Below are 19,022 nucleotides of genomic sequence, written 5' to 3' on the forward strand. Positions count from 1 at the left end.
AGTTACCTGTTTCTGAGAAATTGGTGGTTCAGAGTTTGTTCTCTAAATGGAACAGTGCCAGTTAAAGACCATGAGTGTGAGATACATCCCAGCTCTTCCAGAAATGTTTTTATTTCGGTAAGGTCAGGGCAAGGTACAGCGTATCTTGTGCTGTTCCCCCCTGTGCTGGGCTATTCAGGACTGAATAAAAGCTTTTTGAACTCTCCACACAGAGCTGATGGACACTACAGCCTGGCTAATGGCTAAATTTACCTTCAAATCAAAATGTGTCCCAGTGATATTGTATGAAAAAAATACAGCAGGCCTTTAAGTTAGTGACTTATCCACTTAAGTCTTTCTAAAGCAGACAGAAAACACTCAATGAACTCATGAAATCTTCCAAGTACTGCCCACTATAATGGAAAAGGTCATTCATTGTCTGTTGTATTATATGGATAAAGCTTTTATTAAATGAGACTTAAGGCAGTTCCCCCACCTCTTTAACTGAAACTCAGCAGCTGCTTTGTTACAGATTAACTCAGGTTGACATCCTGAGAACTGAGGCCAATGAGATGTCTTTGGTGGGCTGTGCTGCCACCGATGCTCATGGTGGTGAAGCATCAGGTTACGTGAACTGCTTTTCATGCAGCTGGGAAAAATCCAAGAGTAAACAGGGCCTTTTCACCTTAAATTATTTGTATTGTGTACATTAACATATGTATTTGTATATCATATACATGTATAGTTTCTATCAAATATGGAAATAGTAGCATAAACTACGAAATAGTCTTAGAATGTAAAGCCCAGCAGGCAGAAAGTGGTTTTATTATATATCGGGAGGATTTTTCTAATTCAGAACATACATGAAAGGGAAACCAGGACACAGAACTTGGTAACTTTGGGCTGGTATTAGGGACCACTCTATTACCATGATGTCTGGACAGCAACCCCATGGCCAGAGCACTGACCCACCTTCCCGAGGTGGAGCTGCCCGACCCCGCGGCTGTGCCGTAACCGACCCGGTCACGACACCTGCGGTGCCACCCGTCAGAGCCCGGGCCCACACAGCCGCCACGCAGATATGGGCGAAGCAACCCGGTCGGAGCTGACTAACAAAGCCGGACCAGCCGCCACCACCCCAGCAGCGACCCAGGGGACTCCGCGCTACCGCCGCCACCTCCAGCGGGGCTCCCGGAAGTCCAGGCCCGGGCCCGCTCGGCCGCACCTACAGGAGGTGCCGCTGCGCGTGCGCAGAGCAGCACACCCCTCCCCCTTCGCGGAGCGCGCTGGGGATCAGCGCGTGCACGACGCCCGCGCGTGACCACCCTGCCCGCCTCCCTCCCGCCCCGCCCTGCTCTCGGGAGCGTGATGACGTCTGCGCTGCGTTGCCCGTCCCGTTCTGGCCTGCGCCGTAACGTCCGCAGCGGGCTCCGCCCCCCGCTATAAGAGCGGCGGCGGGCAGCGGGCGCCATTGTGCTGCGGAGCAGGCCGCGGCGGGGCAGGCTGCGCTCTGGTGGCGTCGCTCTCCGCACTCCTCTCGCTGCCTCTCTATTTCTCTCTCTTTCTTTCTCTTTCTCCCTCTTTCTCTCTCTCTCCCTCCCTCTCTCTTCCTCCTCCCGCCCCCTCCGCCGCGGACATGCCGCGCGTCTACATCGGCCGCCTGAGCTATCACGTCCGGGAGAAGGATATCCAGCGCTTCTTCAGCGGCTATGGCCGCCTGCTCGAGGTCGACCTCAAAAACGGGTGAGCGCCGACCGCGGCCCAAGGGCCGGCACCGCCCGGCGGACGCCCCCGCAGCCCCGGCCGTGCGGCCCGCAGGGTGCCCGGGCCGCCCCCGCCGCCCCTCGCCGCGTGTCCCCCATGTTGGCGGCGGCTCAGCCCGCGCTGCCGCGTGGCGCGCGGCTCAAGATGGCGGCGGCCGCGGGGGCGCTGCGGCGGGGCCGCTCCCATTGTCCCGCTCGGCTGGCGCGGCCCCGCTGCCCCGGAAGCCGCCGGGGGGGCCGGGCCGGCGCCTGACGCGGCCTCTCTCCTTCCCCCAGTTACGGCTTCGTGGAGTTCGAGGACTCCCGAGACGCCGACGATGCCGTTTACGAGCTGAACGGCAAAGATCTGTGCGGGGAGCGCGTGATCGTGGAGCACGCCCGCGGGCCCCGCCGCGACAGGGACGGGTACAGCTACAGCAGCCGCAGTGAGTGCGGGCCCGGCTGGCGGCGCGGTTACGGTTACGGTTACGGGGCGCTGCGGGCGCGGGGCTGGCGGCGGGGGGCGGCTCGGCCGCGCTGCGGGGCAGAGCCGGGTGGTTCGTGGATGGGGGGATCCGCACGGTAGTGGGGATACCTGGTGCATGGCTGGGAGCGAGCGATCTGCCGCCCCAGTGCTCCGGGCGCTTGGCCTGGTGCCAGGTATCCCTAAGAAATTTAGGAGGGTAAATACGTAAAGCAATTCTGGCTACAAAATTGTGGCCTTCTAGAAAGCGTTTCTTGTTAATTAGAAACGACGTGCTCTGCTAACTTAAGGGCTTTGACGTTCTTGGGAGCATTTAGATGAAACAGTGATGTTGTATCACTGATGTTAATGGATAAATGCCATTGCATAAGTGGGACAGAAGCGTTCAGCTGTGAACTTTAATGTGAATGTTGCAGTTGACAATGTAGAAGGGGGGGAGGGTTTCAAGCAGAAATCTGTTGTACTAAGTGGGGGATTTTGTAAATATTTGTATTCAGCTAACTTATATAGCTTATTGAGCTGAGATGTACAGACTTTAACTGGCCTAGTACTATAATTAAAAGTACTAAGGTTCATCTTTCTGTAATCTCTAGAAGCTTGGTATTTGGGGGTGGGGGGTGGTATCGGTCTTTTTAAAAAAGAATCAAATGTATGTTGTTTAAAATTGTTGCATGTTCAATTCAAACTTTTTAACAAGTCCTTGATGTTTCAATTTAAAAGTGACCAGTGGGGCTGAGGCTGTGTCCACTGAGGCTAAGATGACTGCCTTTCCTGATTGGCCATGGCTTTTCCATACATTGTGTGACCCTTGCCCTATGACCCTTTGGCTGACCTTACCGGAAGCCATGACGACAGCAGCCTTTTGCCATTAGACGCAGGGTGATGGTGAGGATCCCAAGGGTTAGACAAAACTGGTTAAACTGAACTAGGTGACTGTTACCTTGCGTGTGTTGTGGCCAAACCACCACCAAAAACCTCATGCTGTGATGTAAGTACTTAGTGTAACTAGTAAACGTTTTTGTAAAAATGTAGAAATGCATGTAATCAGTTAAGTTTTATATTTTACAATGTTCTGTAAAATAAAACTTAGCAAGGTGAATCTAATAAGGAGCAGTCACTCTCTAACAGATCTTAGGAGGACAAACTTGTAGGATTTTAGTCTGTTTGATTTGCCATTAATAATAGATTATGGCAAAATTGCAAAGTTTATTGGAGGTTTAGAACAATAAAGTCCTACTCCAGTAAATATAACTGTTTAACTAACTTTTTCAGAACATTTAGTTTTCTTCATGCTAGGAGACAATCTAACTTTATTTCTTTGTACAATAAAGGTGGGGGTGGTGGCGGATATAGCAGTCGGAGACAATCTGGAAGAGATAAATACGGACCGCCTGTTCGTACAGAGTTCAGACTGATTGTTGAAAACCTTTCCAGTCGCTGTAGTTGGCAGGATTTGAAAGTATGTATTCATGTTTTATCATAGAGCTTGTTGTGACTAGCAGGAAGCAATAACTGCCTTTAATATCAATGTTCATTTTGATTTAGGTAGAAGTAATGAAGAAGTATTTGTGCATGAATTGTTTACACACAGTTAATGCTTCTTGCATCTGCTCAGACTTGTCTTAAGCTGAAGTACTTGTAGAGCATAAGCATGTGGAATGGTTATGTAATTTTTCATCTGCTCCCTAAAGGATTTCATGAGGCAAGCTGGGGAGGTAACCTATGCAGATGCTCACAAAGAACGTACAAATGAAGGAGTGATTGAGTTCCGATCTTACTCGGACATGAAGCGTGCTCTGGACAAACTGGATGGCACAGAGATCAACGGCAGGAAGATCAGGCTCGTTGAAGACAAGCCGCGCTCAAGCCACAGGCGATCTTACTCTGGGAGCAGGTCAAGGTAACTGCGGGGACGTGTCAGTCACTGCATCAAAACTAATTACGTGATGAAATGGTACCTGCGGTAGTTAACCTTAGTTGATATTTTAGGAATAGGATGATGCCTGAGAATATAGAAGGGATTATGTAATACAGCTAAGTCTGGTTTAAGAGGTTTTTTACATGCGAAACCTCAGGTATAATTCATTGACAGTATATCAAATCTTGGTTGATTAATACTTCATCTTATGTGGCCATACTTGTTTTGAGAAGTTCTTTTTAGCTTTTCTCTAATAGATAGCGTTGCAGTGCATACCAGACAAAATATAAGGGACAAATTACATTTTAAATGTTTCTAGATCACGATCTAGGAGACGGTCTAGAAGCAGAAGTCGTAGAAGCAGGAGCAGCCGCAGCAGGTCCCGTAGTGTTTCCAAAAGCCGATCACGGTAAGTAATACATTGTTTTCTGTTAGTACAGGAACTGCTACTTATTGGTAGCAGTTTATAACTGCTGTAAGTGCACTTCAGATCATGCAGAATAAACTGTGTCTCTTTTTAAAAGATCTAAATCCAGGTCACGAAGCAAAGACCGCTCACGCTCCAGGTCTAAAAGCAGGAAGTCTAGATCAAAGAGCAAATCAAAACCCAAGTCTGACAGGGGTTCACGCTCTCACAGCAGATCCAAGGAGAAGTCTGAGAAGTCTCGGTCCAGATCCAGGTCCAGGTCTCGATCTCCAAAAGAAAATGGTAAAGGAGATGCTAAGTCTAAGTCCAGGTCAAGGAGTAGGTCTCGTTCCAATTCTCCGCAGCAGCAGCCATCTGCCAAGGCTCGTTCAGAGTCACCACCCAAGAGAGCTGCATCAAGGTCCCGCTCCAGGTCTCGTTCAAAATCTCGCTCACGATCAAGATCTAGTTCAAGAGATTAAGACTAGAACTGTCCTCTTACATTGCACACTATTACAGAACATTTTCCTACTTGTCAGGCCATTAGTGTTATGTTAGTACTTAAGAAGTTGGTTTTTTCTCTTGCAGGAGTGAATGGCCTAAGAACTAAGAAATGAAGCATAGAGGCTTAATTTGTATCCCAAATTTGAAAATATGAGATCAGATGGTGGTACAAAGCAGGAAAAGTCCCCCTTTTGTAGAAATTCAGCTAAAAGTTTCATTTTGTAGCATTTTTGCAGGAGTAACTTGAACTCCTCTTAAGTGCACAGTGGTTTTTATATTAAAAATAAACAATATAAACAGGCTTAAATCTGGGCTTTTTTGGAAGTATCATTTTTTTCCTATTTTTTCATGGTTTTAGAACTATGGGTATCATTAGCTTAATAGGTTACAGCTTGCTACCAAAGGCAGGATTGCCTTGCTGAGCAGGTCACATAATTCTCTGGTTTATCTTAATTTGTGGAAGCAGTCTGCAAACTGTATAGACTGGTAACAATACTAGGAAGATCTTAGACCAGCAATAAACTCAAGTTGGAGCATTTGTATCTTAACTTGCCAAAAGAACATTTCCCACCCCCCCCCCCCCCACTGTGACTGTATTAAAGGTAATAAAGGTAGTCTGGAAACTGTATCGTACAGTATTGCTGAAAAATCCTATGTTTCAACCTTGAAAGAAAGCTTTCAGACTTTTTTTTTTTGCCTGAATATGGAGTGTCACTCAGTTGTCACACACTAACATGTCTCTTGGATGTGGTCCAAGTCACTAGTATGTTGTATGGTTTGTCAGCCTCTGAATACCTATTGGATATGAAAACTAGGTAAATAAAAATGTCTTCCCTCATTTATGTTAACATTTTGCTTCAGACTAGAACTATATTCCTTTTGTGTGTAAGTCTGAACTTCATTGGAAATGTAATCTCTTTGAGCTAGAGTTCTAGTCATAACAAAGTCTTTGCTAAACCACAGTTGCCAATTCACTTAAATTGTGGAATAGGATTCATCCCAAAAATTCCCCTTTATAGCTAAATTGACTTTTGTAACACGCAATAGCAAACGTTAGAGCTGCCTTGTACTCTTTATACAACATGTAGTTTGACTTGTATAAAATTAAATTGGTGACTCAAACTCTTTGTGTTTATTGCAGTGTAATGGGATTCCTTATCTGCCCTTCCATGGTGTGGAAATCACAATTCATCCTATTTATCTCTTTTGCTGGAGTAGCTGCTTTGTTTTAGTAAGAGACTTGGGCACTCTTGAAATGCACTTGCTTTGTGCTTGAGACAACTGCCCAAGCACGCTGTGTCACAATACGTTGTGTAAACAGTTCTCTTGAAAATTAATACTCACTTAGCATTTCCTGATCACATCTAGAAAGCTTGAGCTTTTCCCTGTTGTGTCAGTAGCTGTGCTAGTACAAGAAGGGAGCCCAGGCTGAGTCAAGTTGGTTTTGCATGATAAGCTCACATTCCTAATGGAACTGGAATGGAAGGGCTTAGATGGCTTGGCTTGCCGTAAGATCTGGTTACAGTTGCTGTTTGACTGTACTCTTCTCTGGGCTGTTTCTATCCCAGGCGTGGAAAAGCAGTTGCCTTGAAACTGCCAAGCCAAACTTCCCCATGATTGTTCATATAACCATGGAGTTTTACAGATATTTCTGGCATGACTAAATCCACACTTCTTCAGAGTGCATTTAGTACTCATTTTATTCTCTGCATGTGGAATGAGGTGACTCTTGTATGAATTTATTATAAGGTTGTGGGGGTTTTTTGTTTTGTTTCAAATTGAAGCTGTTTTAGTTAAGGTGTATTAAAGAATAATGCCTGGAAAAAGTATATGCTGTAGTCTGATCACTGCAGGTAAAACCTCTACATTGGATTTCAAATGTGGAGGAGCACTGGGGGCTTTCTACACAAGTCAGACTGTGAAAAGAGTTTTAATGCAAGTTTACAGCCATAAGGCACACTTGTGGAAATATTTACCTGCCTTAAACTTGTTGACACAAAAACATGATGCCCTCTTGACCGTATTGATTCTGATCATGGAGTAGGTCAGATTTCATGGAGAACTGCTCCTCTTCATTGGCCTCCGAGGCTCTTCAGTAAAATACATGTGTGTCACAGTCCTCAAAAATGAGAAGGGAGCTTGTAGCTTAGTAGGTAAAAAGGTGTCTATGCATATTTTCAATATCTCTGTGTGTCTTTGTGGTAAGATGCTAATTCCTTTTTTACACATGCTTGTAAATACTAGTAAAAGCTTGTTTCTAAAACTGATTTCCAGTGCCAGCATGAGAATGTCCTTACAGTAGCCATTAGCACCCCTGTCTTAATCAGCAATGCGTAACGAAGGTTTTACCAGCTGTATTCTTAGCTTTCTGAAATTAGGTTGTTATGACAATGTTTATGTTTGAAGAACCTTAATTTACCGATTACTTGGGGGTGGGGGTTAAATTGGATATAACCAACTTTCCTGTAACTCCTTTAGATATTTTTCTGTTACTGGAACTGCATGCAGTGTCTCCAGGGGCTCCTATGGAGAAGAGAAATGGCCCTTTACTGTGCAGATGAACCAGGAATTCCTTGGCATGACTTGCTTCCTTCTGGATTTGTTTCCTCTGAAAAGCCAGTAGGATTTCAGGAGTGGTGGGTACTGAGGCAGTGCAGTTAAGTGCAAGGCTCGCGATAACTCTTTATAACCAACCCACCAACAAAACACAAAGACCGGTCCCTCTAGGTCTGTCAGCACCATCTTTTGTAGAAGCGGAAGACTCAATGTGATGTGGATTTGTGATCGCGAGCATGATTATTTCTGAGATCTCTTGTAGGTGTTACAAAAGCGTGGTTTGGATAAATGTCTTAAGACGTTAAGACATGGTAGAAGACTTGTGTGCATTCTGCATCTGTAGCACGTGCTTTGCATTGGCCTGCAGGAGCAGCAGGAATTGATGGCAAAACCATCAGGTCCTGCTCTTAGTTTTTAACCTGTGGAGCCATCGTTTAAGGGATGTGCATTAGTAATATTAGACATCTCGACTCTTATTCTGCATTTGGTATGACCAACAGAAGGTTCTTAAAAAGGCAAAAGAGAAGCATGACTTCTCATCAAACGTGGACTTCAGATTTGACTTAAAATGTGTCTTATAGGAAATCAATGCTCTACGGCAGAGGTGTTAAACTCATTTTCGCTGGGGTTTCACTTGTGGTTGCCATTGAGGGCCGAATATAATTTTAGGATTATAAATGCAGGAGTAGTTAGGTTTTTACAATCCTAAAATTACATTTGGCCCTTTGAAGGCAACCGCGAGGCTGACATGGCACACGGTGAAAATGAGTTGGACACCCCTGCTCGACAGTTAAAAATAAAATGGTTGTATTTGGAGCGTGTTCCTAGACTTGTCCTGTATTTAAAAAAAGTTGCTCCCTCCTTGCAAGTTCTGTCCTTAAATCAGTGATGAATGTAATGCAAAATACCTGCTTCAAAGTTGGATGGTGAAAATACTCCCCTTAGTGTGTCTCACATAATCCCTGGCAGGTAGTAGGAAAGTTTCTGCTGTGTAGGGGTGACTCGGTGCACTCTTTGTGAAGCCCGCTGAAGCTTTGCACCTGAAATGAAATCTTATTTGCACCATTTCCTTTTGGCAGCGGTGATACCGGCTAACGTGCACAAATGGGGACATCTGGTACTAAACAAAATCCATTCTTGCTCGAAGTTTCTGGGTGACCCATTGTTTGTGTGCTTTGAACTTAATCTCCTTCACTGCCAGTGTCAGGAGGTTGTAGAAGAGAAGTCTTTTCACAGCTTAAAAGGTGTTTTCTTCCATGCCTTGGCTTCTGGCCCAGTGTTTTGCTGAAGGACTGGTCCCCAATGCATCTGATCTGATGAGGAAGCAAGCTGCAAAATGTGATCATTCCTGATCTAGGTAGGTGATGGACTCCAGTCCTGAAGCACGAAATGAGGTTGTGCTGTAGGCTTTGAGGATGGTGCTGAGCATCTAGTTGGCAAGGAAGGTCATTTGATTGTTCCCAAAGCCTGTGAAGGGGGCAGAGGAATAGAGATGCTGACTTCCTCTGCCATGCTGAGGCCCAGAAAGGAATTTACATCCACAACATGGGATTTTCAGCAGCTTATAACACTACTGTTGGAGTCCAATGCAAGGGGTTCTGCTTCAGCAAGTCCTTGTGCCAGCATGGAAAAGAATGCAACATGCTTTAATAGGCAGATACACCAGCCTGTCTTTTGCCAAGCGTTCAGAAATCATTGCTAAAGAAGCAGCAGATGGGCTAAGAACAAGAGGATTTAAACTGTGCTGTCACAAACCATACCCTTTGAAATAGCCATTTACATTACACCACTAAGAAAAAACAGGTACAGTAGGTTGACTTGCTGTAAGGAAGAGCACAACTTTTCTGACATACACTAAAATAAGTATCTCGCCTTAACTGCGGTTAAAGTCAAACAGTGAGTGTCTAGAATAGGTGATGCTCCTCTTGCCTGCTATAGCATTTCTTCCTCTAAATTTTGTGGGTTTAGGGTCCATTTCCAATTGGGACATTACTCTGTCCCAAATAATGTTGTAACCATCTTTGCAAGAGCTATGTGGAGGGGCATTTAAAACATGATTGCTGGATTTATTATTCACACATGGAATAACTTTAACATGTACCAATTCCTACTTAAATCTAGTTCTGATTGTCATTGTAACATCCATGCAGCAATTACTTAAAGAGCAAAATCTGGAAAAGTAGGAATTTGGCTCAGAAGCCTGGAAATCCCAACAGTTTAGCTGATCTGATGTTCAGATGATGCACAACGCTGTGATAATTTGAAAGATGCATAGTGCAAATGTTATTTGTTGATCAGAAGGTAAAGTTCCTGTGACATAATTAGCACATCTTTGCTGCATTTCTTGTGCACTTTGTCATGTCTATCTAATGTGAATGGGGATGCATTACTTTAAAAGTGAGAAGCAAAACTAATATGAATATTGTTTTGCATAGAGGCAGCTGTTAATGATTCAAGAATTTAAACTATCTCTTCTTGGGATGATAATGGTATCTGTTAATACAGCGATCAGCCCTTTTCCCCCATGTTTTGTTTTGTGGTGAGGTGGAAAGAATCAAATAGCAGAATGTGGGCTCTTAGCTCTGAAAGCTGCCTCATGCATTATTATTTTTGCAAAATGCTTATGTAGATATTGGAGGGGAAGTTTCATTTTTTCATAATCCAATAAAAATTGAAATAAACAAACTGCTCTGAAGTGGTTTGTAAACTTTTAGCTACATCTGTACACAGCTTAGGTGGTTGGATGAACAAAGGTGCACTGCTATATAGGAAGGAGTGGGTCACAGCAGTTGGTGTGATACATACCACTGAAACAGCAGTGTCAATAGGAAGATATCTGCAGCTAATGTATGTTTCAGGATGTACTTCACAACTGTTCGTGCTAATACTCAAATTCTGGATGTGATTCTGGATGATTCTCTGACTCGAGCTACATCCTCTTCCTCTTGTTCACAGAAAGTGGCTGTGATCTAATTTAGAATATATCAAATACTTCATTTTAAAAATTTTACTCATTTTAAATGCAAAAGCTTAAGATTTGCCCGTATGTTTTGCCTTTGGGCAAGAACTGAGTACAGTGATTTCAGTCCAAAATACTGAAAACAGTGGAGGGAAAGCTCTGCAGGTGACGCGAGGGTTGGAAGATGCAGCCAGGGCTGTCGTGTGGTTGGAGTTGTGAGGGAATTACTTGGGCAAATTTTATTACTGGTGTGCACAGCTCCTGAAACACAGTTATCCTGTAAATGTGATTATGAAAAGTTAGTGCTGTTAAGCCCGTAGGTGTTAAACAGATCCCATCTCATCTGCTCGGTGTAGTCATAATGTACAGTTGCACGCAGTCTGTCTGCTGGCCAAAGAGCAGCGTTGCTCCTAGAAATGGGTAAAGTGATAAAAGCTTTCCCCTACATAGCACTGGTGTTCCTTGTTCTGCTTGTCCACGTCCTTGGTCAGCACCGACATGACAGGAAAATAACAACAAATAGTCTGTTGTGATCCCAGTGGTGTGACAGTGATGCTGTACAATTAACCTGGGTGGCAGTGGCGAGTGCAACAGCCGCCCTGGTTGGCATCTCCCGTTCTGCTCAGCTGTCTGGCACGAGCCCCTGGGCACAGAGTGAGCACCGACAGTGACCGGGAGACGGGAGAGCGCGTTTTGGAAGAGCCTCTCCGCTCGCCTCATCTGGGTCTGTTTGCTGGCAATAAAAAAACGGTTTTCTGTGAGCTGAAAGCATAATCCACCATTTCCTATACTTTAGGTGCCATCTATGTACGTTTGACAACCCAGAGCAGAATTGATTTGTAGTACTCCACACACAAAAGCCCCCTGGAGAGCGTGAAACTAAGACACAGAATTACAGTGACTTGCCCAGTGGGAATAAAAGCTATGGATGCCAGTTCTTACTTCAGACTTACTCCTGTTGATTCATGTTTTTTAAGGTCTCTATCAGGTTTTGGGTCAGATGAGCAGCAGCTGTGCCTGGGGGTGAAGGCAGGAGTGGCAAACACAACAACCTGCAGATGCTGCCACCCTGTGACCAGCGGAATGCGTGGGGATGAGTCCTGGCAATCCTGGCCTAACGTGTCCCAGAGCATCTCTTGTTAAGCACAGCCCTGTTGCAGTCTGCACTAGTTAGGTCTAGTGGTATTAATGGCATAGTGCAGTCTGGTAAGCCATGTCAGAATAAATTAAATAATAAAAGCATTACTGAGAGCTACATTTAAATAAACAAAACTTAATAGAATCACAAAATATCTCGAGTTGGAAGGGACACACAAAGATCATCAAGTCCAAATCCCTGCTCCTCACAGGATTACCTAAAACTCCACCATATAACTAAGATCATACAGATGCCCATTGCAATATGACAGGCTTGGTGCTGTGACCACTTCCCCAGGGACCTTGTTCCAGGGACCGACCACCCTCCCTGTCAAGAACCTGTTCCTAATGTCCACTCTGAACTTCCCCTGATGCAGCTTCATTCCATTCCCTCGTGTCCTGTCGCTGGACCCCAGAGAGAAGAGATCAGCACCTCCCCTCCGCTGCCCCCCGCAAGGAAGGTGTAGACTGCAATGAGAGCACCTCTCAGTGGTGAGGTCACCCCTCAGTGATGAGGATACCCCTCAGTGATGGGGTCACCCCTCAGTGATGAGGACACCCCTCAGTGATGAGGTCACCCCTCAGTGGTGGGGTCACCCGTCAGTGTTGAGGACACCCCTCAGTGATGAGGACACCCCTCAGTGGTGAGGACACCCCTCAGCCTTCTCCAAGCTGAACAGACCAAGTGATCTCAGCTGCTCCTCGTTAGTCTTGCCCTCAAGACCTTTCACCATCTTGGTCGCCCTCTCTGGACACACGCCAGTTGTTTGATGTCCTCCTGCTCCTGAGGCCCCGGAACTGTCCCCAGTGCTCGAGGTGAGGCCGCAGCAGGGCAGTGCAGAGGGGACGCTGTGCTGGCCGCAGCCCAGGACACGCCTGGCCCTTTGGGCTGCCAGGGCACAGGGGTGACTCCTGTTCAACTTGCCATCAACCCAAACCCCAGATCTCTCCATGGAGCTGCTCTCCAGCCTCTCAGACCCCAATGTGTACCTACAAGTCAAGATGCTTTATAGCAGAGGTCACAGAAATGGAAGCAGAGGCACAAGAGAGAGAAATGGTGCGGTATTACATCAGCCAGAGGGCTTGCTGGGAAGCAAGGGATGCCTCTGTTTTTTGCTTTAAGTAGCTGTTTCTCAGGAATTCATCATACTACATTAATGTTCTGTTTGTTTTTTACGGCAGGCATAGCCAGAACAGGGAACTTATGGGAGAAGGTGAATGCTGGGTTGCTTTTCAAGTGACTGAGTATCACTCTGCTTCTGATTCAAATCTATTTGAACCTCCCACTGCAGCATAAAAGGATTTATATGGCAAGAACTTTTTCTGTACTGTGCCACTTAAGGTTTATTTGAAAAGGGGGAAGAAGGCAGCAGCAGCAAAGGAAATACTTTCGCTTATGTACTTACTTCCTGATTTTCAGGATTTGATTGCTTAATCAGAGTCTTCATCTTTTTAAATGTATTCAAAAAGTATGCAACTCAAGGTGATAAAAAACTGGCAGATACTCATGCTAGAAACACGAAGCGAGCAGGAGCGGGTCCTGCTCGTGGCCGGTGCGCGGAGCTATCCCGCGGGGCCGGTGCGCGGAGCTGTCCCGGGGTCGGTGCGCGGAGCCGTCCCGCGGGGTCCGTGCGCGGAGCCGTCCCGCGGGGCCGGTGCGCGGAGCCGTCCCGCGGGGTCGGTGCGCGGAGCTGTCCCGCGGGGCCGGTGCGCGGAGCTGTCCCGGGGTCGGTGCGCGGAGCCGTCCCGCGGGGTCCGTGCGCGGAGCCGTCCCGCGGGGTCGGTGCGCGGAGCTGTCCCGCGGGGTCGGTGCGCGGAGCTGTCTCGCGGGGCCGGTGCGCGGAGCTGTCCCGGGGTCGGTGCGCGGAGCCGTCCCGCGGGGTCCGTGCGCGGAGCCGTCCCGCGGGGTCGGTGCGCGGAGCTGTCCCGCGGGGCGGCAGCACGCGCCTCCCTCGGCTGCTCCAGCACGCGTGGGTGTGGTTCTCAGCAGCTTCTTGCATTTTGGCCCTTCTGCTTCCAGTGTTGGCTTCTTCCACTGCCGCCTTCTGTGGGTAAGTGGGACAGACATTGTGTGTCTGAAAGGTACACTTCTTGTGTGGCCATAAGATAATAAAGGGTGGACATGTGAACTCCTCTGGTTTTTGAGCAGAGCACTTGTGAAGAACTACTGAGCCCTGTGCAAGAGAAAGTCCTGCATTTCCCCGAGAGAACTAGTCCATGCTATCCTTTTGCTCCTGAGCGATGTTGGGGATCTCATGTGACTGTTTTCTGTCTGTTTTTTGATGCTGTGGTACGAGTGCTGAGCAAGAGAAGCTTTCCCTGCGTCAGGCTGGGGAACCGGTTTGGTCTGCGGGGCCTCTTGGCTGTTACCGAGGAGGACATGTTACCACCAGTGCTGTAGTCCTGTTGCTCTCTGAGGGTGTTAATATTAATGACTTAGAGAAAAAGCAACTTCTGGCTTTCAAGCCCCCCGTCCCATCTAACCCAAGAGAGAAAAACAGTGGAAAATTGCATTTCAGCCAACTCGCAGCCGCTGTGCAAGGCAAGGATGGGGGACACCGGGACCCCGGAACTCAACGCGTGCCGTAAGGCGACCCGCGGCAGGTGCCGGCTCCTCGGCGAGGGGCGACAAGCGGCTCGGTGCCCGCCAGCCCCGGCCCTGCGAAGGGGCGGCCGAGCCAGGCGGTGGCGGCCTTGGGGCGGCCGGCCCGGCTGGGGGGGGGGGGGGGGGCTCGGGCGTTGCCGTGGCGACCCCTCCCCGCCAGGCAGCTCCCGGAACGCTGCGGCGGGATTGCACACTGCGGCGTGGAGGAGCACACGGGTTGCCATGGCGACGGCGCTCATTAAGTGCCTGCATTTCAACCTGCCCAATTACCGCCCCCTCCCCGCGCACACACTCACGCGCACTCACACGCGCCCCTCCCGCCGCTCAGCCCCCCGCCCGCTGCGGCCGCGCTCGCAGCGCCGCTCGCAGCCCCGGGCCGGGTAGGGCCGTGCGGGCCGTGCGGGCGGCGGCCCGGCCGTACCGCGGTCTGCGCAGCGCACGCCGGCCCGGGCAGCCCCGCTGCGGCTCGGAGCAGCGCCCTGGCCGGGCCCCGGCCGCCGGGCCCTGCCGTGGAGGTAAGGAGCGCGGCCGGGCACTGCCCAGCCCCAGGGGCCGCCTCCCCGCCCGGGGTCGCCGCCTTTGGTTTTCCCCACAGGCGACGCTTTGGTCGGGCGAGCGGGGCCGGGGCCTTTGCCGGGGCCGGGACGGCGGGGCCGGGCCCGCTGCGCGCCGCCCCCTGTAGCCGGGACGGCCGCGGGCCCGGCGGCCGAGGCCCGCTCCGCTACTGCCGCCTGTTTTCAAAAGCCACCCCGGGCGGGCGGGGCGGCCCGGGCCCGCTGCGCCGCGTCCTGGCCGAGCGGGCCGGCGGGGGCTCGGGGCGGAACGGGCCGCGGCGGGGTGGGGGCTGCGGCCCGGCGGCGGGGGCGGCCGGGGCGGAGCGGCCGGAGCTGCCTGCCCTGCTCTCCCCGTGGGGAGCGGCGGGCCCGCGCCGGCTCGTTTTACACCTAACACGTGCAGCAAGGTGCTTTTTCTCAAGGCAAGACACTATGTCCAACAGTTGTGGCTGTCTTCCCAAAAACTTTAAAAAACGACGCCCGGGTGCTTTTCTCCTTTGGGCAAGTTCTGTATCGGTGCGACTGCAGGTCTTGCTGGGCTGACCGGTCTCAGCTGGGTGTGTGTGGTGCCAGGCACTGCCTGGGCGTGACACGGTGTCCAGCAGAGACGGGGTGGGACTGTTCTTCCCTGGCTTTCCCAAGGGACACTCTCTGGGACATACAGAAGTTGGAAGCCCTTTCCAGGGTGGGTGCTTGACCATGTTCCTTCTGGTGTTTATTAAACACCACATGAGGACACACCATCGTGGAGCCTGAAGATGATGCTACTGGAGTCCTTGAAGGGGTCCTGCAGAATGGAGGGTATTAGTCCAGCCTAGCAGGGCACAGAACAAACAGCCCAGGCTATGTGAGGATGGTCCGTATGGTCTAGGGCGGGTTCTGGATTTATTTCTCTACTAGTTGCAAAAGAAGATAAAAGACTGCACACTTTGAAATATTTCGGGATCGTGTATCAATCATCTTTGGATGTTTCTGCCTGCTTATAAGCGTACTTGTGGAAAAAATATCCTGTCTTATGCCCTAACTCTATGCAGGTCTGGATACTGCAGCACGTCTGGCACTACCGTAGGCAGTGGCTCACAACACCAGCGTGTAAGGTGGGATGCAGGTGTCCCCTTTGTGCCTCTCTCAGCAGTGGCTGGGAGTCTGCACCCATCATTGCTGCGCAGGCTTCAGGCTGCCTTCTGGCCCCAGCATTGAGCTCGGATGGCGTCATCTTGAGCCCCTTGGGGTGGCACTTGAGATCCCTGGTAACTGTTGATTCTCTCCACCTGTGGGTTGAGCAGATCCACAGGCCCAAGAGCTTTTCCCAGTGGCAGGGTGCTCCTGGGGACAGCAGGTGACACCCAACCCAGTTGTCTCTGCTTTGACAGCTGTATCTGAGGACTGAAAGCAGCTTTCTGCTCTCTTGCCCTTCTCTCTCCGATCTCTGTCTTCACAGAATCTATTTGCTATTTTGAAATGTGCAACATGAACAGCCTCTTACTGCACAGAAGGACACTTCATCCTGTGCTGAGATGTTGATAAATACTGCAGTCCGTTCCAAACCTCACCCCATACTGCAGCATGGAGGAGGACTTTGTGGCCCTGGGTTTATTCCAGAGGAGGGATCACCTCCTGGGTTTAAAGCAACAGGTAGATTTGGAAGAGGTGTGCGTGTTTGCCTTTCTCTGCTGGTCCACCTGCCTGTGGAAAGGGTGCTACTGAATGTGCTTCTGTGTGAATGTGGAGCAAATACTTTCTGCAGTGCCATGAGTGTCTTAAATGCCTGCCCTGGGCAATGCCAGAAGACAGGGGAAGGTCCAAGGGAGCAGCTCCCAACCCACTGTGTCTCTGCAGTGCTCTGGTGAATCACTTGCAGTTTTAGCACAATCGCAGCAGGTGCTTTTTCTTAAGGGCTCAATTTTGCCACTGGAAGTAATTAATAATCCATACCTCAGCAGTTGCTGAGGACAGATAAGTTCTCTGTTATGGCTGAGGAAATTCCTGTAAAATGATTCACAGACACACAGGCTGTTTGAGGTTGGAGGCACCTCTGAAGGTCACCCTGTCCAACCCCTGCTCCATCAGGGCCACCCAGAACCAGTTGCCCAGGACCATGTCCAGGTGGCTTTTGAGTATCTCCACATATGGAGACTCCACCACCTCTCTGAGCAACTTGTGCCAGTGCTCGGTCACCCTCACAGAGAAAAAGTGTTTCCTGATGTTCAGGGGGACCTTGCTGTGTTCCAGTTTGTGCCCGTGGCCTCTGGTCCTGTCCCTGGGCACCACTGGCAGGGCCTGGCTCTGTCCTGCCTGCACCCTCCCTCCAGTATCTCCACACCGACGGGATCTCCCTGAGCCTGCTCTGCTGCAGTGAACAGTCCCGGCTCTCTCAGCCTCTCACAGCAGAGACGCTCCAGTCCCTGCATCATCTCCATGGCCCTTCACGGGACTCTCTCCAGTATGTCCTGTCTCTCGTGTGCTGGGGAGCCCAGCACCCCAGGGCTGCCTCACCAGAGCTGAGCAGAGGAGAAGGATCCCCTCCCTCCACCTGGTGTGACACTTGCAATGCAGCCCAGGGTGCTGTTTGCACACGAGCCAACAACGTGCTCTTGCAGCAAGATGGCAACCTGATGGCCACCAGGACCCCCGTTGCCTTTTCTGCAGAGCTGCTTTCCAGCTGGGTGGCCTGCAGTGTATACCTGTACAGACTTCAGGAATGTTTTGAAATCAGAGAAGCCACAAAGGCAAAAAACATGTCAATATTGTTTGAAACACCACTATTTTAAGCCAATTTTTTGATTAAAAGAAATGTGTATTTATGAAGTGCCGACAGGTCTGCTTTTCTCCATGCTCCTCGATTGCCTGTTGCGTACAGTGTATCCATCCTCTTTCCAAACAGCAGATCATTCGCTGGCTTTGCTGTGATTTTGTGAGAGGGCGGGTGTGAGATTGTGGCAGAGTTGGAGACTCGTGTGTGTAGTAACTGTAGAAATACTTGATTTCTAAGCCTCTGTGCCACTGGTCTGGACCACTGCTCTGCCAACACCCAACGCTTCTTGCTGGATGAGCTGGAAACTTTGTGAGCAGCAGAACGGGTATAGCTTGGTTGCCTTACAGCGTGTGTTTTGTGGCCAGTTTCCTCTGCACATGCCCTTGTGTGTGCACAGATCAGCTGTCCCCGGATGCTCTCTGCTGCTCAGGAAGTCCAGCCCTGCCCCGTGCGATGAGGGTGATACAGAGACCCTTGTCCTCTGTGCAGGTGCTTGGTTTCCCGAACTTGGAGGCTTTATTCTGTCAGAGACCACTGTTATAGAGACATCTAATCTTGCTGTCAAAACTGATTGAATTAGGTTGGTGGGGTCTGACTGCAGACAGATGTCCATATGCACGTACGTACTAGTACATGGAGAACACAATCGCAAGAACTGTTTTACTGGAGCAAAGCAGGCCAACAAAGAGAGGTCCTCTGGATGAAAGTTGTCTTGAAAAATTCCTCCTTCCAGCCAGCACGTTGGGGTTGTTTCTGGAGGAATCACAGGTCAGCGTGTGTATGTGGTTAGGGTTTCTGTGGCTTTTCTGCTTTCTGGCTTCTCCAGAGTGGGAGCCTGAGGTCCTTGGCTGGCCCTCAGCAGAAGGCAGAAAAGAGGAGTGGGTGTGCAGAGTTTTAGGTCCCTGTGGACCCCAAGGAAAGGCTGAATGGCAGGCTTGTTGGGGAGTGGAACTGACCTACACCCTCTATAAGACAGACGGAGTTACAATCAGTACTGGAAAACATGGAGAACTCACAGCCTCACTGCTAAGTCCAAAATAGCTTTCACTGCTACAGTTGCTTGCTATTTTAAAATATGAATGGTGAGATTTTTGAAAGCTGCTAAGTGTTGGCTTAATTCTGGTCCTGTCAGAGTGGGCAGATTTTTACCAAGCATCCCTAGGGCACGTGTAGGCCAAAAGCTTTTTAAGGTCCCAACTAAATAAGAAATTTAGAAAATAGATAAACCTTTTGTTCATCATATAGAGCAGTCACCAGAAAGGAAATGAAATAATTTGTTCTGCTAATTGTGCTAATTTGTAGGAAGTATGGTTTCCATCCTGGGAGATTTTCAAGACCAGACTGGGAAAAGTCCTGAGCAACCTGGTCTAATCCCATCACTGACCCCGCCGTGAGCAGGAGCTTGAACTAGAGGCCTCCTGAG

General features: G+C 49.3%; 1 protein-coding gene across 1 annotated transcript; it reads left to right on the plus strand.

Moving 5' to 3' along the window:
* Positions 1 to 1,437: 1,437 nt before the first annotated feature.
* Positions 1,438 to 10,265, plus strand: SRSF6 (serine and arginine rich splicing factor 6). The gene is made up of 6 exons (XM_080354422.1): positions 1,438 to 1,722; positions 2,019 to 2,167; positions 3,537 to 3,664; positions 3,897 to 4,105; positions 4,443 to 4,532; positions 4,648 to 10,265. The coding sequence occupies exons 1-6, from the start codon at positions 1,616 to 1,618 to the stop codon at positions 5,009 to 5,011; spliced, it is 1,047 nt and encodes a 348-aa protein (XP_080210548.1). The 5' UTR covers positions 1,438 to 1,615; the 3' UTR covers positions 5,012 to 10,265.
* Positions 10,266 to 19,022: the final 8,757 nt, after the last annotated feature.

The sequence above is a fragment of the Nesoenas mayeri genome (genome assembly GCF_963082525.1).
Source record: "Nesoenas mayeri genome assembly, chromosome: 16".
Classification (NCBI taxonomy): Eukaryota; Metazoa; Chordata; class Aves; order Columbiformes; family Columbidae; genus Nesoenas; species Nesoenas mayeri.